Here is a 24,245-nt window from a genome sequence, read left to right on the forward strand (position 1 = left end):
CCCCAAATCCCCTCTCCCCTAAATCCCTCACTCTCCAGTTCCCCATGTCCCCCAAATCCCGGGCTCCCCTAAATCCCCTCTCCCCCAAATACCCCAAATCCCCACTCCCTCACATCCCCGCTTCCCCAAATTCCCCGCGTCCCCAAATCCCCACTCCTCAAAATCCCGAGCTCCCCTAAATACCCCAAATCTCCCGCTCCCCAAAATTCCCGCTCCACCAAATCTCCATTTCGCAATCCCCCGCTCCCCAAATCCCAGGCTCCCCAAAATCCTGCTGCTCCTAGGGGCTCTGTCCAGCACGGAGAGTGAGCAGGGAGCAAAAGGGGATCCCAGCTTTGTCCGTGTGCTGGCAAACGTGTCCCCATCCTGCCCCATCGCGATGGAAATCCAGAACGCAGCGATGTCGGGGGTGTGCCCAAAGGCAGCAGTGAGAGCAGGCAGGGGGAGTGTGACCCCCCCAAGGCAGCACAGGGCTGGGAATGGCCTCATTCTGCTTCATCTTCATCCTCCTCCTCCTCGGTGATCCCCGCAGCAGAGCGCGCCATGGCCTTCATCCAGCGCTGTTTGAGCTCCTCGGTGTCGGCCACGAAGGTGAACACCTGCCGGGACTGCACCAGCTGGAACAGGTGCCGGGACTCGCTCTGGGGCAGGTCCCGCACCTGGTAGCCCAGCAGGGGGATGGAGGTGTGGGCTCGGACATCCTGCCAAGGAGAGAGACAGGGGTGGGAGGCAGGGCATGGGCACAGCGGGATGGGATGTCCCTTGGGCACATTGGGATGTCACATGGGCACATTGGGATGTCCCTTGGGCACAGTGGGATGAGATGTCCCTTGGGCACAGTGGGATGTCCTTTGGGCACATTGGGATGTCCTTTGGGCACATCGGGATGTCCCTTGGGCACATTGGGATGTCCCTTGGGCACATCGGGATGAGATGTCCCTTGGGCACAGTGGGATGTCCTTTGGGCACAGTGGGATGTCTCGGGCACAGCGGGATGTCCCTTGGGCACATTGGGATGTCCTTTGGGCACATTGGGATGTCCCTTGGGCACATTGGGATGTCCCTTGGGCACATCGGGATGAGATGTCCCTTGGGCACAGTGGGATGTCCTTTGGGCACAGTGGGATGTCCCTTGGGCACAGTAGGATGTCCTTTGGGCACAGTAGGATGTCTCTTGGGCACATCAGAATGGGTTGTCCTTTGGGCACAGTGGCATGTCCCTTGGCACAGCGGGATGGGATGTCCCTTGGGCACAGCGGGATGTCCCAGGATGTCCCTTGGGCAAAGCGAGATGTCCCTTGGACACATTGGGATGGGATGTCCCTTGGGCACAGTGGGATATCCCTTGGACAAAGCAGGATGTCCCTTGGACACAGGAGGATGGGATGTCCCTTGGGCCCAGCGGGATGTCCTGGGGTGTCCCTTGGGCACAGTGGGACGTCCTTTGGGCACATCAGGATGTCCTGGGATGTCCCTTGAGCACAGTGGGATGTCCCCTGGGGGTGCATTCGAGCCAGGCCTCACCTGGGGGGCTGCATAGATGTAGAGCACGAGGGGATCGTCCTGTGGGATCACGAACCAGCCCCGCGTGCCCCCCTTGCCGTTCTTGTCCAGCAGCTGCAGGGAACTGCAGAGCAAACTCCTGCTTGATACCTCTGCAGCTCCTTTCTGCCAAAACAACCAACAAATCCCTCAACCAACAAATCCCTCAATATCCAGTGCAGATGGCAGAAAGGGCACTGAGCTGAGAGAATTTCCTGGGGAATTCCCTGCCCACTCCAGGGAAGGCAGGGGCAGGTGAGGGGCTGTCCTAGATGTGACAGTGCTTCATCCTGTGGTGAAGGGAGTTGCTTGGTCCCAAAGCTTGGAGCACGAGGGAGGGAAGGAGATCAACACATCCATCTTCTGAATGCCCTGGGAGTGACTCCCAACCCTCCTGGGACAGCGAGGCTGGGACAGAGAGGCTGGAGCCGGGGTGGGTGGCAGTGCTCAGGGGGCAGAGCAGGGTGGTGCTCACCTCCAGGATGCCTTTGTGCTTCCCCTCGCGGTCCTCCAGCACCGTGTGGCCGGTGAGGAAGATGAAACACTCCTGGCAGACGCGGTTGGGGCGGTTCCCATCGTACTGCAGCTCAGCCTTGTAGTCAGAGCAGCGAGCACACACCACCTGCAGCCACCAACGGGGACACTGGTGACACTGGGGCAAGGCCAGGGGACCCAGCCACAGCTCTATGAGGAGCTGAGGGGCAGGAGCAGCCCCTGTCACAGACATCTTTTATGAAAAATCCTTTCCTTAGGATTTTTTCCTTCTGAGAAGATGAGAGGCCTCAGGAACAAAATGTAAACAATGGTTATCTGCTGCTGTGGAATGCAACAGGTGCATCTGTGATTGGTCTCATGGGGTTGTTTGTAATTAATGGTCAATCACAGTCAGCTGGCTTGGACCGAGAGTCCAAGCCACAAACCTTTGTTATCATTCTTTCTTTTTCTATTCTTAGCTAGCCTTCTGATGAAATCCTTTCTTCTATTCTTTTAGTACAGTTTTAATATAAGATGTATAATAAAATAATAAATCAAGCCTTTTGAAACATGGAGTCAGATCCTCATCTCTTCCCTCATCCTTGGACCCCTGTGAACATGGTCACACAGCCCCAAGCCTAGGAAAGGGGTACAAGGTGTAGGAGAGGTGCAGCAGCCACCTGAGCAGGCCAGGAGAGAGGGAAGGAGGGAGGGGACACCCCCAGGCCAGCAGGAGGGAGGGAGGGGACACTCACATAGCCACAGGCCCGGCAGTGGTGCCTGCGGCGGGTGATGGCGTTGAAGGGCTCCCTGCAGCGCATGCACATGGTCACCAGGTTGTCCCTCACCCACTGAGGGGCTCGGCGGCCCAGCTCCTCTGCCTGGGGGTGGGACAGCACAGGCTGGGTGTCCTCAGCCTCCCCACAGGCTGGTTTAGCTAGGGAAACTGAGGCACAGCACAGTGTGTTCTCCCAGGTGGGGCACAGGGAGAGCAGGGGCGTTACCTTCAGTGCAGGGGTGTCTGTCTCCAGTCCATGGACTGCTGTCTTAAAGGTCTCACTCCTCTTCTCCTTCCTGTCAATGGCATCTTGGAAGGCCTGGAGGGGAAGGCAGGGCTGGAGGGGCACTGGGGGTGCCCTCACCCAGGGGGCTGTGCCCCCTTTCCCAGCACTCCGTGGTACCTGGATCCAGTCGTTCATCTCCTCCTCAGACCTGGGTACAAAAAGGACCTGGATGAGCTGTTGTCCCTCCTCCCTGAGGATCTGCATGACTTCACCCTTCCCCTCACCTGGCTTGGAGCTCCAGTGTCCGCTGCTTTCCTGAAACCAGAAAGGTGTGAGGGAACTCGGTGTCCTTCAGCTCCCGCACCTGTGGGAGACAGAGGAAGGATGTGGAGCTGAACCCACTTCCAGCACACTTGGATTTTCTCCATGATGTGGGGCCCAGGGATGTCCCTCTGGCACGAGCCCTTCAGCCCCTCAGATCCCACAGGCACAAGATTCCACCAGCATTTCCCAGGATCAGAGCATCAACCCCATTCACAAAGCCACCCCTGGCTCCAGCTCCTCCCTCCCTCCTGAGGAAATTCAGTTAGCAGCCACAGCCCAGAGCAGAGGCTTTAGGAGCAGGCAGGAGCTGGGGGAAGCACAAGATGTGTGTCTGACCTTCATGCCCCCCACATCCATGCGGAGGTGGACCTGGAACTCGGCGCCCACCTGGATGACCTTGGGCACGCAGTAGAGCAGCATGTTGTTGAACTGGGAGGGCAGAAGAGGGTGGGTTGGAGCCCAGCACTGCCTGCTCTGAGCTGTGGGCTTGTCTGGGCTCTGGGGTCCTTCACTGCCACCTAAAACTTGTCTGTTTCTGCCTCAGCCCCCTCCTACCCTGCAAAGGTGAAGCATCTCCCAGGGATCAGCAGATTGCCAACTGTGCCCTGCACTGAGCGGGGTCAAACCCTCCCTCCCCAGCTCTGAATTCATCCTCTCTGTTTCAAGGTGACCCAGCAACACCCTGGCCAGGCTGTATCACCCCTCTCCCCACTCCCATCTCATGTTCTCCCTGCCCCAGGCACCCCAGCTCCCACCAGGAACAGGTATTTCTCCGACGTGCTGTTGCTGCGGGTGGAGATTTTTTGGATTGGCCCCTCCTTGATCAGCTCATTGGAGGGATCCACGATGTCATCCTCGAGGCCCAGCCTCTGATAGACCACCCAGAGGTTCTGCAGCCGTTCCTGGGGGGGTCACAGGATCTGTTCTTGTGGGGTGCTGAATACTGGGAGAGGTGGCACAGCTCTCCCAGCCCAGACTGATCTTTGGGAGCAGCTCCCAGCCTTGACCAGCTGGTCACACCCCAGCTGATGCTACAGATGTGACTTGGTGGTGAGGTTGGGCATTAAGAGCAGGGTCTAAGCTCCACAGCTGAACCCACAGGGCTGTTGGCCCCTTCAGGGGGACTGTGCAGTGAGCTGCAAAGCATTTCCAGCTGGGTCAGGGCCTCACCATCTCAGCAATGGCTGCATTGGAGTGCTTGGCCACCATAAAAATCATCTCCAGGGCCTCTGCAATGAGAACAGACAGGAGGTGAAACACCTGCTCTGGAGCTGTGGGAGGAAGATTCTGGCTCTGTCCCTTATGGATGCACATGAGTAGCAGCTGCTGCCCTTCCATGAGCGCAACCAAAGTGGCCCTGAAATGCTGTGCAGGAGTCTGGGTACAGCTGGACTGCACGTGGAGGGACAGACAGCCCACTCCTGTACCCCTCCATCCCAGCAGGACTGGGAGCTGTGCTATCTACAGGGGTCTGAAAGCTCCCCCAGCTGCTACAGGGGATACTGTGGACACCTGGCACACCACCCTTATCCTCCCCAGCCCATGAAAAGGAAGATTAATCTCTCTCCCTGCTAGAAAAGGATCAGACTGAGAGGTTTATCCAAAGGCACAGGGCAGCTGGTGAGTGAATCCAGGTTTTCTGGTGCCCATGTACAACCCCAGGTGTAGGAGCACCGGGGGTAGGACGGTGGGGACGGACGGACAGACAGACACGAGAGATCTCTGCAGCCAGGGCTGGGAACTTGTGAGTTATTGCAAAGGGCCTGGGTGCAGGGCCCTGCTGGGAGCTGCCAGCCACAGCTGGAGCAGGACTGAGAGAAGAGAGGGGCAGAGAGGATGAGAGGGTGAGAGAGTAAAAAAGGTAAGAGAGTGAGGTTCCTATTCCAATACAATAAATCTTCTTCTGTGTTGAATGTTCTCATTCTCACTAACCAATCTAGTAGAAGATACAAATCCTACAGCATTTCCATACAGCCTATAAGAATCATTACATTACCACTGTAATTACATTTTAAACCCTAAAAACTCCTCTTTGGGCCCCTTCTGCCAAGCTGTAGGGTCTTCTCTGACCCTCGGAGCTGTCTGCAAGCAGAGGGTGTTCTTCCATCAAAAGGGGATCACCTTCAGCTGGCCACACCTTTGTTTTTCAGTTGTTCAGTAACTGAGGTATCTCAAAGCTTGCTTTCATTTCAATCTCACTTATAGTTTCTATATTCTCAATTTTTTTTGCCAGACAATCATATTTATAAGGCTTTCCTGTTTCATGTTCCCCGACAACCAGGGGTTGTTATTTCCCCACAAACCCACCCTGCCCTCCCCTCCGTGAGCCCTTACTCTCAGCATCGCCCCTGTCGGGGGACTGGGGCGGGAGTTTCCGGACGTAATCCTTGAGGAGGAGCTCGTAGCGCGGGATCCTCTGCACAGGCTCCAGCATGTGGTGCTGCAGCGTCAGGTTAGCACAGACCTTCCTCTTCTGGCCAGGGACAGCAGGCACGGACAGAGGAACAGTGACCAAGGCAGCTCCCACCCTCTGTTTCCTCATTCCATGGAGATTTTGGGAGCTGTGCTGCCAAAACCTCCATTCCCCACTCCCTGTAAGTTTTCTGTGCTGTCTAGGTGGCCTGGAAAGGCCCAGGGATGGCCTTGAAGAGCCCGGTGCTTCAAAGGACGAGGAGAGACTTCTGATCTTGTCTCGGTCTCGGTGTTTATTAATTGTTTATATAAAAGATTTTCTTTCAGCCCAACAGAGGTCTGCACAGCAAGTCAGCCATGGGCACACTCCACAAGCCCCCGGGCGGTCACTTATCTTTATACCCGAAGTTACGTGTACAATATTTATCATTTTTCCCCAATACCTTCTACCCTTATTAACCGGTGCACTTTTAGTAATAACCAATCCCAAAGTGCCACCACCACCACAGAAGATGGAGGCCAAGAAGAAGAAGAAGAAGAACAGGACACGCCCCAATTCCTCCATCTTACTTCTTTAGACCCCCCTGTACCAAAATCCTAAACCCTGTGTTTTACACTTTAACTAACTTATCCCTTCACCATTCACCCAGTGAAACCTTCCCAGTCCTCATACAGGTGTCGTCTCCTGTGTAGGATCAAAGTCCAGCCACCAGACACTTCTGGCAACATTCCAGGACTCCCGAGCCCCCCAAGGTTGGTCTCAGCCACTCTGCACCTCCGTCCTGAGGTGCTGAGATCCCACACTCCCCTGCCCTGTCCTTACCTGGATGTCAGCAATGAGCTCCTGGAAGGGCGGTGATTTCTCTGACCAGGCAGTGATGAGCTCCACGGCCTTGTCGAAGTTCTTGACGTACTCCCCGTACATCTTGAGGAAGGGTGCCAGCTTCTGGATGACATCTCCGATGCGGGGGTTGTGGTGCCTGCAGGAGGGAAGCACAGACCAGCAGCTTCCTCAGGACAGACAGACAGACAGACAGTGAGGGATGAACTGAAGGAGCACAGTGGAGGACTGTGGTTTGCTCTGCTGCAGGCTGCTACAGCCCCACAGTGTTTCCTGCTCTCCAGAACAGGAATGTCCCCACCTTGCAGCCAACCTTGCACCCAGGCACACCCTCAAGCCACCTGAGATGTCACCCAGCTTTCCATACTCTGATCTGAGCATTTTAAGGAAGTGTTTTCCAGCAAAAGACACTTGGAGTAAAACAGGTTGTGTGAGCATGTTCACAGGGATCTTAGGATGAGGGAAGAGATGAGGATCTGACTCCATGTTTCAGAAGGCTGATTTATTATTTTATGATATATATTATATTAAAACTATACTAAAAGAATAGAAGAAAGGATTTCATTAGAAGGCTGGCTAAGAATAGAAAAAGAAGGAATTATAACAAAGTTTGTGGCTTGAACTCTGTCTGAGCCAGCTGATTGTGATTGGCCATTAATTACAAACAACCATATGAGACCAATCAAAGATGCACCTGTTGCATTCCACAGCAGCAGATAATTATTGTTTACATTTTGTTCCTGAGGTCTCTCAGCTTCTCAGGAGGAAAAATCCTAAGGAAAGGATTTTTTCTAAAAGATGTCTGTGACAGGCTGAGCTCTGGTCCTGATGGGAGCCTGAACTCAGTGCTGCTCCCCCATTCTGGCCAAAGCACCCAGGTGTGCTGCCCTCCCATCCCCTCCTGAGGCTCACCAATCCTCCATGCGCTTCTGCAGCTCTGGCAGGAAGAACTCAGCATGGAACTGGTAGATGGAGGAGATGTTGGAAAAGATCATCTTCACCACCTCCTCTGGGACCGTCTTCCCAGTTTTGGCTTCTTTCATCAGCTCTGTATAGAATACCTGGAAGGAAGGAGGGTGAACAAAAAGGGCCAGGGAGATGCTTGAGGATCCCATTCCCTCTCTAGGACTGGCATATCACCCAGTGAAAGGTCTGTGCAGGAGGAAAATCCCAAACTCCAAGAGGAGAGGGGGATGGAAGGCTTTGCTGGGACAAAGGTGCTTCCCACAGGTGTGTGGTGTAGAAAAGACAAATGCCAGACCCAATCTCTGGCTGTAAAGACCAGCAGCCCACATGTTTCTCATTTTTACAGCTTCAATCCCTCCCAAATCCCCTTGCACTGGTCCATCCACTCCCCAGTTCACCTGGTCAAGGAGGTGCAGGCGGTTGACATAAGCCTGCTCTGTCTCCAGCAGCTCCAGGGCAATTTTCTTCTCCTCTGGTTCCTGCATGGGGAGCAAGGCTCAGCCTCATGGGCAGAGATGAGACCCTGAGCCAGCCCTGAGTGTGGGCACCCACTCCAGCAGCTCTGGAGCTCACCTGGCTGCCAGGCTCCAGGCCTGGGCCCTGTGGCCTCCTCCAGTCGTCCTCACGGATTTTGGAGTGCAGAGAACGGAGGCATTTGAAGCTGAGTCCACGCTGGCCTTGCTGACCCTTCTCCTCCTCATCCTCTTTTCTGCTCAGAGAGTGGCTCTGGCTGGCAGGGAATGCTGGAAGCTGCCTGCCTGCCTGCTTGTCCCTCTGGGCAGATGTGCTGTCCCTGCTACAAAGGAATGGGATCAGCTCAGCCATTCCCCCAGCACAGCCCAGCTCAAAGCCACCAAAAGGGACAAGAGCAGCAGCTGCTCAGCACTGTCACTGCCCTGCAGTGCAAACATCCTCAGCATCCTCCATGGCCAGGATCCAGCTTCTCTTCTCCCAGAGCCCCCTGTTGATGTGCCCAATCCCCCAGCACAGCCCAGCTCAAAGCCACCAAAAGGGACAAGAGCAGCAGCTGCCCAGTGCTGACAATGCTCTGCAGTGTAAACATCCTCAGCATCCTCCATGGTCAGGATCCAGTTTCTCTTCTCCCAGAGCCCCCTGTTGCTGTTCCCAGTCCCTCTCCTCCTCTAGAAAAGCAGGATGCTGCTGTTTATCCCACCCACAGCTCTGGATTTCTGCCTGCTGCCACCATGGAGAAAAGCAGGGAGCAGCCCAATAGCCAAGAGTTTTGAGCCATGTGTGGGAGGTTTTGCAGACAGGTTGTTTTTGGTGGTGTTCTCTCTTCCCTTTTCTGGCAAAGACAAAGAAAGCAGGTCCAGAGAGGGCATGATGGAGAAGCCAGGCTGTGAAGGTGACAGCAGGTGACTTGTCTGTCATCCAAGAGCTGGTCACTGCAGGAAACTGCTCTGGCCAGAACTGGAAAGAAATCCACTGCTGGCCTGCAGGCAGGAGTGGGATGGATGGGATGGGAAAGACATGAAGAATTTGGACATCAAACTGCAAAGCTGAGGATGGGAAGTGGCTTGAGGGGCAGAAACTCATCTGAAGAGGATGCCAGCTCCATCCCATGCTCAGGATGTCTGTGAGCTCAGGAGAGCATCCACAGCCATGCACAAATCCCCTCCTGTCCAAGGGCATTGGCAGAACCCTTCAGAAGCTTTTTCCATCTCTCCTGGTGCCTCCCAAACCTGTGTCAGCCTGAAGCCACAGCTGAGTCCCAACAGGGAACTTCTCTCTTTCTATTTATGCTGACTTAGGCCAGACCATTGTCTGCTCATTCCCAGGTTCCCCAGCTTCCTCTGAAAGTATTGAGTTACTTTTATTTCCTCTAAATCAAAGGCAAACAACAAACACACTGCAGCAGGGACATGGGGGCAGATCAAACACTGCAGTGGCTCCAACACAACATCACTGGGGGATGATGGGGACAACTCAAAGCCTGGGGACAGCACACAGCAGAGATGCAGGAGTTCCTGGAATGAAAGGAAATCTTGTGCCTGAGCATCTTCAGGAATTGCTGCAAAACTCACCTGCTCAACCACCCAGCCCCTCCAAGCTCACTGAGAGCATCTCATGGGTACAAGGAATGGCAGGATTCCATATCTTGATCCATCAGATGGAGAAAGTGAGAATAACTCACTTGAAATCTCAGAATTAGTTTTACACCAGGGCCAGGGCAGATGCCCTCGCACACGCTGTCTGAGGGTCCCAGCTCAGTCTCCAAAGGAAGGAGCTGCTTTATGAAAGGAATTCTCTCTCTCCCTTACCATATTGCTTTCTGTTTCCTTTCCTAGGAGCCACATCTCTGCAACCAGCTGGACAGTCTGAGGCTGGGACCCTCCCAGACACCCAGGCAGTCAATTCCCAGTGACAACCCCTGCCCAGAGGGACAATTCCCAAACCACGATTCCTTTCCCCAGCAGGAAGATGCACCAGCCAGGCTGAGTGTGAAGATGCTGGCTGTGGGGAAATGGGCTGCCACAACCTAACCCTGAGCCAGGCACAACCACTCACACCCCACTGAGGTTTTCAGATTCTGCTCATGACCCTCAGCAGGAGGAAGACACTGAGGCTGACCTGAGTTGTGAAGGATTGTAAGTCACCTTGTCAGCTTCTCCAAAATCGCCTTGTCAGCTTCTCCACAGGCTCCAAACCACCTCCACAGCGGGTTTCTTCCTTTCCAAACCCACCCCACGTGGAGCCCTAACACACCCTGAGCACCCAGAGCCCTCCTGCCTTACCAGTGCTCTTCAAATGCAGCCACCAGCTTCACCACACTCTGCTGACAATCTGCTTTTCCATCCATGGCACAGGCTGGGAGCAGCTCCAGGGTGTCCAGGAGCTGCAGCTCCTTCCTGTGTCCCCTTCTCTGCTCTGAAGTGCTTCTGGCTGCAGTTTGGGAGTGAGGATTTGCACGAGGCAAAGCCCAACCGCTGCCCTCTCTGTGGCAGCGGAGCTTGTCACTGGGCTGGCCTCAAAAGGGAAGGGAAAGAGGAACCAGAGCACTTTGTGGGTAGGAGAAATGCTGAGAAAACACTGGGAATGGCTTCAGTTTGGGAGGGACCCAAGTGTGGCACAGCCGAGGGCAGAGCAGCAGCAGGGATGGCGCAGGGCAGGTGTGACCTGGGACACCTCAGGTGGAGTGGGCTGTGTCCTCTCGGGGTCTCTCGCTGCTCACAGTGACCCTGAGATACATTAGAAAATATCTTTTCCCAGCCAGGCAATCAAAGAAGGAGTCAGAGCTCTTCATTTCTTGGTCTCAAGGTTGTTTATTTTTTCTCCTGTCCTGCTGAGGTCCGCTCAGCAAGACAGTCCCAGGCACTCTGCCTGCCCCCAGGGTGGTGTTATGTTTTTATACAAAACACATGTACAATATTTACAATTGCTTCCCAATACCTATCACCTGTGTTAGACAGTGAGCTTCTACTCTAAACCAATCTAAAAGTGCCAACATCACAGCAGAAGATGGAGGCCAAGAAGAAAAAGGAGAAAGGCTGGACACACCCAGATCCCTCCATCTTGCCCCCTGAACCCCCATTCTAAAAACCCCAAAAAACTATTTTTCACCCTGTGATAAATTCAGTATCATTCTACTTAAACTTTCATCACTTGTAAATAAGGTTGACAATTGTTTTTTCTAAGGGCTAAATCAAAGGCACAGGGGGCTTGGGCTCTGTGCCAAGCTCTCTGAGCCCCCAGGGCAGGGGCTATAGCCCTCCAGGACAGCCAGAGGGATTTCCTGGGTTCTGAGTGTCCCACCAGGGTGGGAGTCTGGACAGTCTGGATGGCTGGAGTGGGCTGGCAGGACGCTGGTGCCCAGCTAGGGCTGGTGTGTCTGCCCCAAACACCCAGAGCTGCATGGCTGCGGGGCCAGCCAAGGACTGCTGGTAACAACAGACGAGGATTGTCGGTGATAACCGTGAGACAGAACAAGATGTGGCTGGAGAAGGGACCGTGTGGACATAGGGCAGTATTTTTCCAGAAAGGTCTAAGACAGTGCACTGTGTATGAGATCCAATGTGCACGGCAAGTGACAAACCCATCCCAGAGCTTGTGCCCCAGGAGGGTCAGGCAGACCAGTGACGGAACCAGCACTGGAGATCTGCTTTCCTTTTTTTCTCTTTTCCTTTCCTGGTATTTTTTGGGTCTTTTTAAATTTTCCTTCTTTCTCTTCTCTTTTCTCTTCTCTTCTCTTCTCTTCTCTTCTCTTCTCTTCTCTTCTCTTCTCTTCTCTTCTCTCTTCTCTTCTCTTCTCTTCTCTTCTCTTCTCTTCTCTTCTCTTCTCTTCTCTTCTCTTCTCTTCTCTTCTCTTCTCTTCTCTTCTCTCTTCTCTTTTCTCTCTTCTCTTCCCCCCCTTTTTTCCCTTCCCTTCCCTTCCCTTCCCTTCCTCTTTAACTCCATTTATCTTTTATCTCTCCCCTCTCCCGTGTGCTCACAATCCCCGTCAGTCACTCACACCCAACTCCCCAAACCCCTAAACCCCTTCTCCATTTTCCGCTGCCCCTCCGCCTCTCCCGCCGCCGCCATCGCCTCCCCTCATACCTGCTCCCCCCCGCCCCTCAGTGGTTCCTCCCGCCCCTCAATGTTTCCGCGGTTCCCCCCCCCCGGCCCGCGGCGCGGTGGTGGCGGCCGGTGACGCGCGAGCCATGGCGGCCATGGCGGCGCTGCCCCCGGGGCCGCTGTCGCCGCCTGGCGGGGGCGCGGCGGACGCGGCGGGGCCTGAGGGCGCCGAGGGCCTGTTCGTGCTGCTGGGCGCGGGGCTCGCCGCCGCCAGCCACCCCCTGCTCTACGTCAAGCTGCTTGTGCAGGTCCGCTTTGGGGGGGGGACGGTGTGGTGGGGGTACCGTGTGTAACGGGAGGGGTGAATCCGGGATAACGGGAGGATTTGTGGATAGTGCTCCTATAGAGGCCTCCGTGCGCTGGGGGGTCACTGTTTGTGCAGCCCTACCCGGTATAACGGGGCCCCCTGTGCGGTGGGGGCACCTATAGGATGGGGGGTACCTATAGGACGGGGGGACCTCAATGTAATTAACGGGGTGGGGTCCCTGTGGGTAACAGAGCATCGGGACCCCGGTGTAATTAACGGGGTGGGGTCCCTGTGGGTAACAGAGCATCGGGACCCCGGTGGACTTAATGGAGTGGGGTCCCTGTGGGTAACGGGGGATCGGGACCCCGGTGTAATTAACGGGGCGGGGTCCCAATGGGTAACAGAGCATCGGGACCCCGGTGGACTTAATGGAGTGGGGTCCCAGTGGGTAACGGGGGATCGGGACCCCGGTGTAATTAATGGGATGGGGTCCCTGTGAGTAACGGGGGATCGGGACCCCAGTATAACAGGAGGAGATATACTGGATTTCCATAGGGGCACTGGATTCCTGCAGTGCCCCCATGGAAACCCCCATGTGCTAGGGTTATATACATGGTATGTGCAGCCCCCCGTTACAGTGGGACCCCCTGTGCAATGGGGGTATCTACAGAATGGGGGGCACCTATAGAATGGGGGACCCCTGTGTGGGATGGGGGATTGAGACCCCACTGTCACAGGTGGGAGTGGATTCCTGGTTCGTGCCCCTATGGAGGCTTTGGGCACCTATAGAATGGGGGACCCCCATGGGTAATGTAACGGGGTGCAGTCCCTGTGTGGGATGGGGGATTGGGACCCCACTGTCACAGGTGGGAGTGGATTCCTGGTTCGTGCCCCTGTAGAGGACTCCCTGCCCTGGGGGTCACTGTACATGCAGCCCCCCCATTATAAGGGACCCCCTGAGCACTTACAGAATGAGGGACCTGTGGGTAATGGAGTGCCCCATATGTAAGGGAATGGGGTCCCCTATACACTGGTGGACCTATATAAAAATGGGGTCCCATATAATAGGAGGGTGAGGATGCCTTCTACAATAGGGGCACCATATATAGGGAATAGGGGACACCATACAGTGGGGGCTCCTTTGTAGTGGGGCATTTGGATCCCTCCTATGACAGGGAATGGGGACACCCAGCAATCTGGGAACCCCTATAAAATTACCCCTCTGCCATGGGGCCTCCCATATAAGAAGGGATAGGAAACCTCAAAACCCTCTCAGTAACAGGGAGCTCCTAAAATTGGAGGGTGGAGGACCCTCTGTAACCTAGGCACCCCATAAGAAGGGGAAAGGAGTGTCTGAGAGTGATGGGGGGATACTGGGATCAGTCCTCTTCATCCCAGGGACTTTGGGAACACCAGAACAGAGATCTGCTCACGAGCTTTCTCTCTCAGGTTGGCCATGAGCCACTACCTCCAACCATTGGCAGAAATGTGCTGGGGAGGAAGGTCCTGTACCTGCCTGGCTTCTTCACCTACGGTGAGTGACTGTCCCTCCCTGCCAGCACGAGGTCCTGCCCTCCTGGAGTCAGGGCTGGGAGCTGCCAGGCAGCCTGAGCTGACCCCAGCAGCACTCCCACATCCCCTTGGGATCATCCTGAGGCTCCAGTGAGGCATAAACCACCACAACTCCTTGCAAGGCTGTCACGTTCATGTACCTCTTGCTGGGGGTGTTGGTGCTGCATCGTGTTCCTGTGGCACATTGCTCTGGGTTTGCACCATGGTGGAGGGGTTTGGGGGCTTTTAGGTGCTGTAGGTTTGTTGCAGGAGGTTTTTGTGTGTTTTGGAGGTTGCAAAATACTTTCCTTCTGCTCCAAAACAGCCCTGGAATAACCTGCCCCCTGCCCTGCTCATTTGTGTTATAGATGGAGCCCTAAAAAGGGACAGAAATACCAAGAAAAGGGCAGGTAATATATTTAGAAGGAAAGAAAATCAGTAGTTTCCTCTTTTGTGGGTGGAGCAGCATGGGAGAGGTGGGTGAATACTTTGTGACCTGCTGTCACAGCAGGCTTGCTGTGTGGAAGGGGAATGCACTGTCCTGGCAGCTGAGCTGGGCCAATCCCAAAATCTGCCAGTGGTGCCCATGGGGTGGAACCAGCACAGGAGCAGGATGAGAGCCCTGGAAGCCCATCCTGGGACACCCAGGGCTGGAAATGCTCCAGTGCTGCCCTTTGGAAGATGCAATTTCCAGAGATATGGGCAGAGTTGGGTGATGGAGAGGTGCAGAGCCTGCCTGGCTTTGCTTGGACAGCACAGAACAGGGACAGGAGCAGTCAGTAGCCACCAGCACACAGTGGGTTCTATCCTACCTTGTTATATGTGGGAGAAATGGGATCTCTGGGCTTTTTTTGCAACTGGAGACCTGAGGAAGTTTGCCTGGGAGAAGGTGGTGGGGCAGGAACTGAACGTGGGTTTGTGAGATCCATATGAACCCTCCTGGGGTGGAGGGAGGAGGTGACAGCACAGAGCACATGGGATGATCCCCCCTGCCTGGTTCAGTCCAAACTGCCTTGGAGCCCTTTCAGGTGAGCAAAACCATCAAAAAGACAAAAAATAGCCCAAAATATTGCAGCTGTCCTTCCAGATTAGCCAGATGGCAGAGTAAGAATTCTTGTCCTCCAGTGAGAAGTTTCTTTAGGACTGTACAATGAGTCACTTACTGTGGGGCCATGGAGTGCTGAGCTGAGCCTGGTGTGGTTTCAGCTGAGCCCTGGGGGTGTTTGGGGTGCTCTCCATGTCCCCTTCCCTGCTGACAGTACCCTGGTGTTGTCCCTCCCAGCCAGACACATCGTGGAAGTGGATGGGAAGAGAGGCCTCTTCCGTGGCCTCACCCCTCGCCTCATCTCAAGCACTTTATCAACCATCACCAGGGGGAGTGTGAAGAAGGTAAAGGTCAGCTTCTCTCCATTAATCACCTGCAGGGGCAGTGCTACTGCAGCAAGAGCTGCACAGGAGGACTGATACATCCATCCTCAAAGCATTTTTTAATTTATAAACCATTTTAATTTGATTTGGCATCCCTGTACCTTGTATCCTCTGTCTGCAGTTTTGTGACTCCTCTATTCCTCTGTTTTACTTTCCATCCTTTCTTCTCCTGTGTTTTTTTCTTGCCTGTTTGTCTTGCCTTTGCATCTAGAGTCTAGAGCACAGTTTTTTGTAGTTTCTCCCATCCTCAGACATTGTGGGTCAGGATCTCCATCAGTTCTGAGCATGTCGCTTCCCTCTCCACTCAGGCTTTTCCACTGGAAGACATGGAGCACGTGTCTAACAAGGATGATGTGAAAACTTCACTTAGGAAAGTGGTCAGAGAGGTGAGAAGTAGATATTGCCCATTCATGAGTGGCTGGGGACATCCCTGGGGACGTGGATGAGATCACTTGGAGAGAAACTGGAGTGAGAAGTTTGTGGTGAGAAATTTGTGGATTTGTTTGTCTGTCAGTTTAGTGGCCATTCTGTGTCAATCCATTAAATAATTCACAGGGGCAGAGGTTCACCACAAGAACAGATCTCAAAAGAGAGACCCAAAATGTGTGAGGGAAAGGGAGCAGGGGGAGCACACAGCTTTTCTCACAGTATTTTCTCCTCCCTTCCCAGACATCCCACGAGATGATGATGCAGTGTGTGTCCCGGGTTGTGTCACACCCCCTGCACGGTGAGTCCTGTGCCCTGGCTGGCAGCTCCCTCCAGGCTGGGCATCACCCCAAACCCTGCACACTCAGGGGGATGGTTCTTATACTTCTCTATCATAGGAGGCTGATGCTGGGGTTTGCCTTCAGGCACAAACACAGCTGAGCAAGAGTTTCTCTCTTGCCACTCATCCAGGACCTTGTCCTAGAGATCCCATTGGGGTTAGAGCCAGTAGCAGCTTTCCAGTGCCTAAAGGTGCTCCAAGAGAGCTGGAGAGGGACTTTGGATGAGGGCATGGAGACACAGGACACAGGGAATGGCTTCCCACTGCTGGAGAGCTGGGTTAGATGGGATTTTGGGAATAAATCTTCTCTGTGAGGGTGGGGAGGCCTTGGCACAGAGAAGCTGTGGCTGCCCCATGCCTGGAAGTGTCCAAGGCCAGGCTGGACAGGGCTTGGAGCAACCTAGGACAGTGGAAGGTGTCCCTGCCTATGCCAGGGAGTTTGGGAAAATATAGATCTTTTGGACTATAAAGTTAGGGACTTGACAGATCCCTTCCAACCCAAACCTCTCTGTGATCCTCTGAAATCCTTCCCACCACTTACAGGCTCAGGAAAGGCCCCAGTTTCTAATGAGTCTTGCAGTGCTGATGACCACTGAGAGGAGCTGGAGATGCTGTGAGTTGAGGGAGAGCAGAAGGGTCATGTTTCATTTCCCTTGACATCCAGTACAACCCAAAGTGGATTTGTTTGTCTATCAGCCCTGTGTTTCTTTCCTCCCAGTGATCTCCATGCGCTGCATGGTCCAGTTCGTGGGCCGGGAAGTCAAATACAGGTGAGTGGCTGCACCTGGGGAGGCTCTGGAATGCCAGGTACTGATTCCAGATCAAATATAGGGTGCTCTGGGATGGTCCCTGTGAGTGGGGCATGGCTGTGAGTGGAGCAGGCTGCTCACAACCCTCCACCTCCCAGGGAAGTGGTCTGGAAAAAGCTGCCACATTCCCTTCCATCCACATGAAATAAACACTGCTGGTGGCCTAATGGAACTTAATGGTGGCTCCCATGCCATGGGGAATAGGGTTATCCAGGAGGCTTGAGAGGCTGAAAAGTTAATCTGAGCTGTGCTTAGAGGGTGGGTGACTGGGGCTTTAAAGGATGTGGAAGGCTGGGCTCTGTCCCTGATGTGCCTCTGTTCCACCTTGTGCCTGTTTGAGGCTGTATCACCTCTTGCTGAGTCTTCTTCCTTTTTCCTTTGCCTATTAATGGAAAGAGAAGGCAGCAGGGAGGCAGAGTGGGTAACACAAAGCTTTGCTGCAGCCCTGCTTAGTCTGTAAAATTTTTCCAGGCCTTTTGCAGTACCAGCTGCCTCTCTGCAGGGCAGAACTGCCTGTGGAGCAATGTGGAGGCACACTAGACAGGATTGCAGCCAGCCCACAACAGCCAGCTCGAGTTCCCAAAGGCAGACAGGGTTCTTGGGCTTAGAATCATCCAAATCAACCCATATCACACAACACCTGTACCCACTCACAAAGCCTCACAGAGCTCTTGTGCCTTCAGCACTGGACAGTTGTGTGCAGCTTGTTCTGCTGGTGTCACTGCAGACTGGCAGAGCACAGACACGACCTTCCTTTCCTCCAACCTGCCTGGTGTGAGGAGAACAGGCAGAACGAGCTGCTGGAATGATGGTTGAGGGCTGCAGGATGCATGTGAAGCTGCACAGGGCAGAGGTGGAACCACTCTGCACACTCACAGCTCTTTTCCTTTCTTGGCAGCGGTGTGTTCAGTGCCATTGGCAGGATATTTAAGGAAGAAGGGATCCTGGGATTCTTTGTGTAAGTGAATTGTTGTTTAAATACCTTCTCCCATAGCCTGAAGGCACTGATGGCTCTGCTGGCAGCTTTGCCACCCCCACCTGGAGTCACACTGAGCTGAAACCTTGTCTGACCAAGGGACTCCCACAGTTAAATCTGTGCCTTTGACAGCAATCCAGGTTGACCATTGAGTTTGCCCCAGATCTTATCTTCAATCAAACCTTCAGAGCCCAGAGCAAGCTGTGTTTTTTCTTATCTTTCTTTTTCCCTTGGTGCTTCTTTGTGTTTCAGTGAAGGGCCATTTAAAGCATTGTTTGTGCAACAGGCCCCAAGATCAAGTGCAACAATAAGTTCCCTTGTTGAAATGAAAGCCAGGCCCTGGATAAGCAGCAAATTGCTCTGCAGAGCACCGTGGGTGCTTGTAATGAGCAGGTTTACCTGTGTGGCTGGAGTGTGGTGGTGCCTGGACCAGGAGGAGCTGAAAGATGTTTCCAGCTGCTTTCAGAGCCTGGCAAATTGGTGCATCACTGAAATGGAAGTTTAGTGGACACCTTTTTGCTTGAACCCTTAATTAATGCTTCCTGCCTTTCTTTTTCACATCTACATAAAACAGAACCACCTGCTGTCTCTGCTCGTGGTGGGGAGATAACTCAATTTATTATGTCAATAATAGTAAAGGCAGCTCTGGAATTTCAGTAGGGATTTCCAGGATGCCTTTGGCTCTGCACTCACAAAATATGGGCCTCCAGATGAAACCTGAATGCATGAGGAAGAGGGAAAGAATCACAAGGGGTCTCACCCTGTCCTTCCCCAAGGGGAAATGGCCAGGGATCTGCACCCATTGAGGGTCACTGCTTCTTCCTTTGGCAGCCCACAGCTTCTCAGCTGAGCTGTGCAGCTCCAAATCTGCTCCACTCAATACAGGATGGTCCCTGTGAGTGGGGCATGGCTGGAGCAGGCTGCTCACAACCCTCCACCTCCCAGGGAAGTGATTGAAAGAAGCCACCACATTCCCTTCCATCCACATGGAAATAAACACTGCTGGTGGCCTAATGAAACTTAATGGTTCTCAGGAAAGGCTTTAACACAACCCCAATTGTCTCAGGAGGGCTCTGAAGTTCTACATGCTCTACAACCCTGTTAGGAAATCCCACTGCTGTGAGGGGAGCACAAACTGCATCTGAAGGGCCAAACTGCTGATTTTCTCCTCTGAGCCCTGGTGCAATCCCAGCACATCCACTGCCCTAAAATCATGGCAGGGCACTTGTTTCTCATGGCCTTATAACAGTGGCACACACTCTCTGAGTCTTCTCTCACACTCTCTGGGTGTGTGCCTGGCTGGAGATAAAGGCTTTGCAAGGATGGGTTTATCTCCCTTCCCCTCATATCTGCAGCAGGCTCCTGCCAGCCCAGGGAGGTGTTCCCTGAGCTCCAAAGCTGCTGGGCATGGTCAGTTCAAACTTGGCTTGTCCCAGGTCCCTTGCACTGGGGTTTCTGCTGTTGGGTCACATTGCTGTACATCATTGAGGCTTCCTCCTCTGCCTGCTGCTGTTCCAGCTTTTCATCATCTTCCAAAGATATTCCCAGTTCAGATCTTGGACATCTCAGCAGGTGTGAGAATTGCAGCACTCACTTTTTTATGTCAATAGTAGTAAAGGCAGTGCTGGAATTCCAGGAGGGGTTTTCAGGGCTGATGCCTTTGGCTTGTTGGTTTTTTTTAGTTATTTTCTGCAGCTCTCAGACCCCTGGTTTCCAGTCATCAGCTCAGGGCCAGCAGCTGTCATTACTTTGGAGGGGAGAAAGGGATGGGATCCTTATTGGAAGTGGAATAAACAGTCTGACTCCCTCTCAACAGTTGGGTGAGGTTTTCCTTCTGGGGCTGCCTTGGCACAGCCCTTTGCTTCTGGAATTTATTAGGCTCTGTTGTATCTGCAGCAGCTCAGGAGCTTCAGACTTAACTTTGAGTTACAGAAAGGATGGATTTTTTACAAAGGCTGAAAGCCAAACACAAAGCAGAACATCTCTTTGGGGCCAGAGAGCTTTGATTTCTTTGTCCTGTCTGCTGCTCTCATGTATCACATCTTTGAAGCCAGGGAATTTTCTGCTGAAGGTTTCTGCTGTGCCTGGCCCCTGAGACCTCAGCTGCATCCCCAGGGCTGCTGGGGCCTTAACAATGCTCAGGTTGTTCCCAAAACCAGTCCCAGCTGCTGCTTTGGTGCTGCAGCAACCACAGCAGGAAACAAACTGGTCCTTTGCTCCGAGGAGGCAGCATGGTGGTGTTTGGAAAGAAACAAAAGACTCAGATTAACGTGCCTGGAGGGGGCTCTTTGCAGCTCAGCAAACACTCCTGTGGCTCTTGACAGGCTTCTTTTCAGAGCTGACCACATCTGCTGGTGAAACACAGGTTTGACACACACCTGGATCCTTTTGCAGTGGAACAACCCCTGCAAAAGCAGGAAACCCTGCACTGCTGCAGCAGAGAAAACTGGAGAAACCCTCTGGAATATTTTATTAAAGTTTTAGTGCTGTTATCTGCAAAAGCTGGCAGTGCTGGTGCTGCTGGGAGCTCCAGTGTATCAGTGGGTGGCATTAACCAAAGAACTCTGCTCCTGGGGGCAGCAGGGACTGGGAAAAATCAATGTTCCCCCAGTTACTCCCATTTCTCAGTGGAGCAGGTTGTGCAGGAATAACCCCTCTCATTTTGATTTCTAAAAGGAGAGAGATTCCACAAAGAGATGAACTTCTCATTGTGCATCCAAAAGAGCATCTTCAGAAATGGAAATCACTTCATCTGTGTCTCACTTGAGTTTCTCAGCAGCAGGAACAAGGGGAATTGAATCATGCCCAGAAAAATCCCCCCAAAAATTCAGCCAGAGCAGCACGAGTAGTACCAAGTTTGAAGGCTGAGAGAGCTCTTCCCTGAAATTTCCCTTTTCCCTTCCTCCCAAAGTAGAAATTCCATTTGGGGGGAGTGGAGTTCATCTGAGCTGGTGGAGGGAAGGAGGGCTGGGCATCTCAGGAGGTGCCACTGGGACCCTCCTGCACCTCACACCCTCTTTTTGCCCTTGCAGTGGGTTAGTCCCTCACGTCCTGGGGGATGTCATCTTCCTCTGGTGCTGCAACCTCCTGGCTCACTTCATCAACACCTACGCTGTGGACGACAACGTGAGTGGAAGTGCCCGAGGGAGGGCTTGGGGTCTGGAGCAAGCAGCTGCAGTGGGGAGGGATTCCTGGGGAGCAGGGGCTGACTTAGTACAGACCCCAGGCTTTGGGGACATCCCTGTGAGAGTGCTGGGGGCTCTGTGTCTGCTCAGGGCTGTGCTTCACCTTTGGGTGATCACAGTTCCCCAAATGCCTTCCCAGACTCTCAGCTGGAATGCAGCTGCTCTCTGTTGCTTTCTGCCTCCTCCCCTGCCCCTCATCTCAGGCTCAGGGGGTGTCACACAGTGACAGTGCCAGCCTGGTGTCATCCCCTGCTCCACAACGCCTTTGGTTTCTCTCTGCAGTTCAGCCAGGCCTCGGTGATCCGGAGCTACACCAAATTCGTGATGGGGGTATGTAGGAGCTGCTGTGTCCTTTCCCCTCCTCCTGCCACCTCTGGGCTCAGAGCTCCTGCCCTGGGGACACAGGCTGCTCTGTACATGACATCCCTTATCCAAGGATAATTCTGCTAACATGCAAAAGCTGGAAATAGCGTTTTTGACATGGGGAGCTTTAGAGAGGCTGCTGCTTTTCTGTGCTTTCAGATCGCTGTGAGCATGCTGACCTACCCGTTCCTTCTCGTGGGAGATCTCATGGCAGTGAACAACTGCGGGTATGTCCTTCACACTGAGATCTAAAGCCTTTCTTTTCCTTTCTTGCAGCCCCTTGTTGTCTGAATGGGCTGCTAACGACCGTAAAGCTTTCCTCCAGCCCCGTAAACTCTGTGGCACCTCGCAGAGCTGGCTCGTTTCCTCTCCCAGGTTGCTTATAATTTTAGATCAGAGGGCACAGACACGAGCAGCAGAAAAGCTCAGGTGGTGAGAAATCGGGAGAGTTGTGGTGGTCTGAGCTGAGCAGGAGGCACAGGGATCAAAGGGACAGTGCTGGCTCCAGGGAGCAGCACGAGGGAAGCAGAGCTCTTATGGCAGCAGACAGGAGCAGGACCAAGCTTGCCTTCCCAATCGCACCGCTGCAAGTCTTCTGCATTTTTTTTTGCTCATGGGAACGGGATCCGAGTCTGGTGCCGTGTTTTCTCAGTATCTGCTGGCTTTTGAAAGTGTAGATACGGTCCTGGACTCTCAAAGTCTCCAGGTAACGCTCCTTGTTTGTGCACTCCAGGGGTAATTAAATTACAGATCTGCTGCATTGTAAATAACGAGCTGTCACTTGGCTGCCAGCCCGGTGTGGACACTGTCCCCGTGTCCTCGTTCACACCTCCTGCTGCTCTTTTGTTACCTGTGCGGGTAAGGTGACACATCCACCTCAGCCGTTCCCTGTTGCCCTGCAGGTTGCGCGCCGGCCTCCCTCCCTACGCTCCTGCCTTTGCATCCTGGATCCACTGCTGGAGGTACCTCAGTGCTCAGGTGAGGGAGCAGGGCACACACGGGGCTTTGGGTTCCCTCTGCTCCTTTCCCAAGTCTCCAGCGTTCCCCAAAAGTGCCTGTGCTGCATCCTTGCTGTGCTCTGTAACCTGCTTTTGTCCCTCCAGTTGTGGCACTGGTACCAGCATGGCAGTGCTGCATCCTTGCCATGCTCTGTAGCCTGCTTCTGTCCCTCCAGTTGTGGCACTGGTACCAGCCTGGCAGTGCTGCTGTGCTCTGTAACCTGCTTCTGTCCCTCCAGTTGTGACACTGGTACCAGCATGGCAATGCTGCATCCTTGCTGTGCTTTGTAGCCTGCTTCTATCCCTCCAGTTGTGGCACAGATACCAGCTTGGCAGCGCTGCTGTGCCCCTTGCACACCCCAAGCTTGCAGCCTGTGAGCTTCTATCCCGTGCATTTCACACAGCAGAGTCTGTGCCCCTCTGCATGTCACCCCTGGAGGAAATGCTCACCTCAGCACCCACAGGGCTGGAACCTCACTTTGCCCAGCCTTGCAGCCCTGCCATGGGCATGGAGTGGGGCCCTGCTGAAGCAGCTGCAGCTCCCTGGGCAGGTCTGAGGCTGCCCTGACCCCGGGCTCTCCTCCTCAGGGGCAGCTGTTCCGTGGCTCCAGCCTCCTGTTCCGCAGGGCGCCCGTCCCAGCCTCCTTCCCCATGGACTGATGCCTCGGCAGGGACAGCTCATCAGCCTGGACTCCTCAAGAAACCCCCAGCTTGTTTCGATATCTGTACATTTCTATTTTCTGATCCAAAGTCCATGGTGCCAGAACTGACACCTCCTCCAGCAAGACCAGGAACAGACTTCTGGACATCTGGCTCAGGCTCCAGCTGCACCAAAGCTCCATCCTCGTGGCTGTCTCAACTGGGGTGTATAGCAGAGAGAGCAGAAAGCTGTTGTTTCTTTAGTCCAGGCTGTAGCTCTGGAGTTGCTGGGGAAGTTCAGGAATCCAGAAAATGCCCAGGTACTAAAGGAGCCAGCCATGAGCTGCAGGGACAAAAGACTGCTTTGTTCTGCCTGAGCTGATAAGCAGCAGGAGATCCAAGGTCACCTCCCTGGGAAGGTTATGCCCGGTGACAGCTCCTGCCTCATCCTTTCTGGAGAGAGCACCTTGGCCTGGCAGGTAGCTCATCCTGGGCAAGATCAACCTGGCATCCATATTCAAGGTTTGAGGGTACCCGATCACCCAGGAACATCCCACCTCCCACGGGCATGAAAATGAAATTATAGGATCAAAACAGGGAAGGGAAACAGATCCCACTGCAAAGAACAGCAGAGTCCCAAAGAGACAGGTCCAGCCCAGCTCAGGGCAGTGATGGGATGTGGACACAGAGAGCCCTTGGGAAGGGACATGTGCTGCCAGTGGTGCTGCTTTGGGCAGGATTTCAGTCATGGAATGGGCTGTGTTTGGGTACACTCAGCAGGGCTGTGGGCTGGGAGGGCAGCCTGCACACAGGATACACTCATGGAATGGAATGGGCTGTGTTTGGGTACAGCCAGCAGGGCTGTGGGCTGGGCAGGCAGCCTGCACACAGTGGGTGCTGGGTTGGACTGGCTTGGCTGCACTGAGGGGCATCTCCCAGCTCCTGCTCCTGTTGCTGATGGAAATGGAGCTGCTGGGATCTGAGAGCTGCTCACAAAGGGCTCTCCTGCAGCAGGGGCAGCCATCCAGGGCTGTCTGCAATGAAGGGATGCACCTTGAGCTGGCCAAAGGCTGCTGAGGCATCAGAGTTGAAGGCTCCTGGTGTCAGTGGAGCATGGCTCTGTGTGTAGCAGAGCTCACCAGGGC

The 24,245-nt window shown here is 53.9% G+C and overlaps 2 protein-coding genes across 4 annotated transcripts; one reads left to right on the forward strand and one right to left on the reverse strand.

Annotated features, from left to right (window-relative positions):
- Window positions 1-292: 292 nt before the first annotated feature.
- On the reverse strand, window positions 293-10,384 carry FGD2 (FYVE, RhoGEF and PH domain containing 2). The gene is made up of 16 exons (XM_059487939.1): window positions 10,320-10,384; window positions 8,137-8,359; window positions 7,962-8,042; window positions 7,510-7,658; window positions 6,580-6,736; window positions 5,679-5,817; window positions 4,515-4,573; window positions 4,100-4,246; window positions 3,681-3,773; window positions 3,305-3,384; window positions 3,198-3,228; window positions 3,021-3,113; window positions 2,772-2,897; window positions 2,018-2,164; window positions 1,525-1,668; window positions 293-701 (listed from the first exon to the last, which is right to left on the reverse strand). Exons 1-16 carry the CDS (start codon window positions 10,382-10,384, stop codon window positions 486-488), a joined length of 1,950 nt encoding a protein of 649 aa, XP_059343922.1. The 3' UTR covers window positions 293-485.
- A 1,837-nt stretch (window positions 10,385-12,221) lies between these two features.
- On the forward strand, window positions 12,222-23,906 carry MTCH1 (mitochondrial carrier 1). Of its 3 annotated transcripts, none has more exons than XM_059488070.1 (12): window positions 12,222-12,386; window positions 13,835-13,919; window positions 15,219-15,331; window positions 15,673-15,750; window positions 16,034-16,091; window positions 16,849-16,900; window positions 17,838-17,897; window positions 20,948-21,041; window positions 21,383-21,430; window positions 21,623-21,690; window positions 22,366-22,441; window positions 23,050-23,906. In XM_059488070.1, exons 1-12 carry the CDS (start codon window positions 12,225-12,227, stop codon window positions 23,119-23,121), a joined length of 966 nt encoding a protein of 321 aa, XP_059344053.1. In that variant the 5' UTR covers window positions 12,222-12,224; the 3' UTR covers window positions 23,122-23,906. The 3 variants fall into 3 exon arrangements, with proteins under 3 accessions (XP_059344053.1, XP_059344054.1, XP_059344056.1); XM_059488071.1 differs by having other exon boundaries at window positions 15,219-15,325; XM_059488073.1 differs by lacking the exon at window positions 17,838-17,897.
- The last annotated feature ends 339 nt before the right edge of the window (window positions 23,907-24,245 follow it).

The sequence above is a fragment of the Ammospiza nelsoni genome, chromosome 23, assembly GCF_027579445.1.
Source record: "Ammospiza nelsoni isolate bAmmNel1 chromosome 23, bAmmNel1.pri, whole genome shotgun sequence".
NCBI classification, from domain to species: domain Eukaryota; kingdom Metazoa; phylum Chordata; class Aves; order Passeriformes; family Passerellidae; genus Ammospiza; species Ammospiza nelsoni.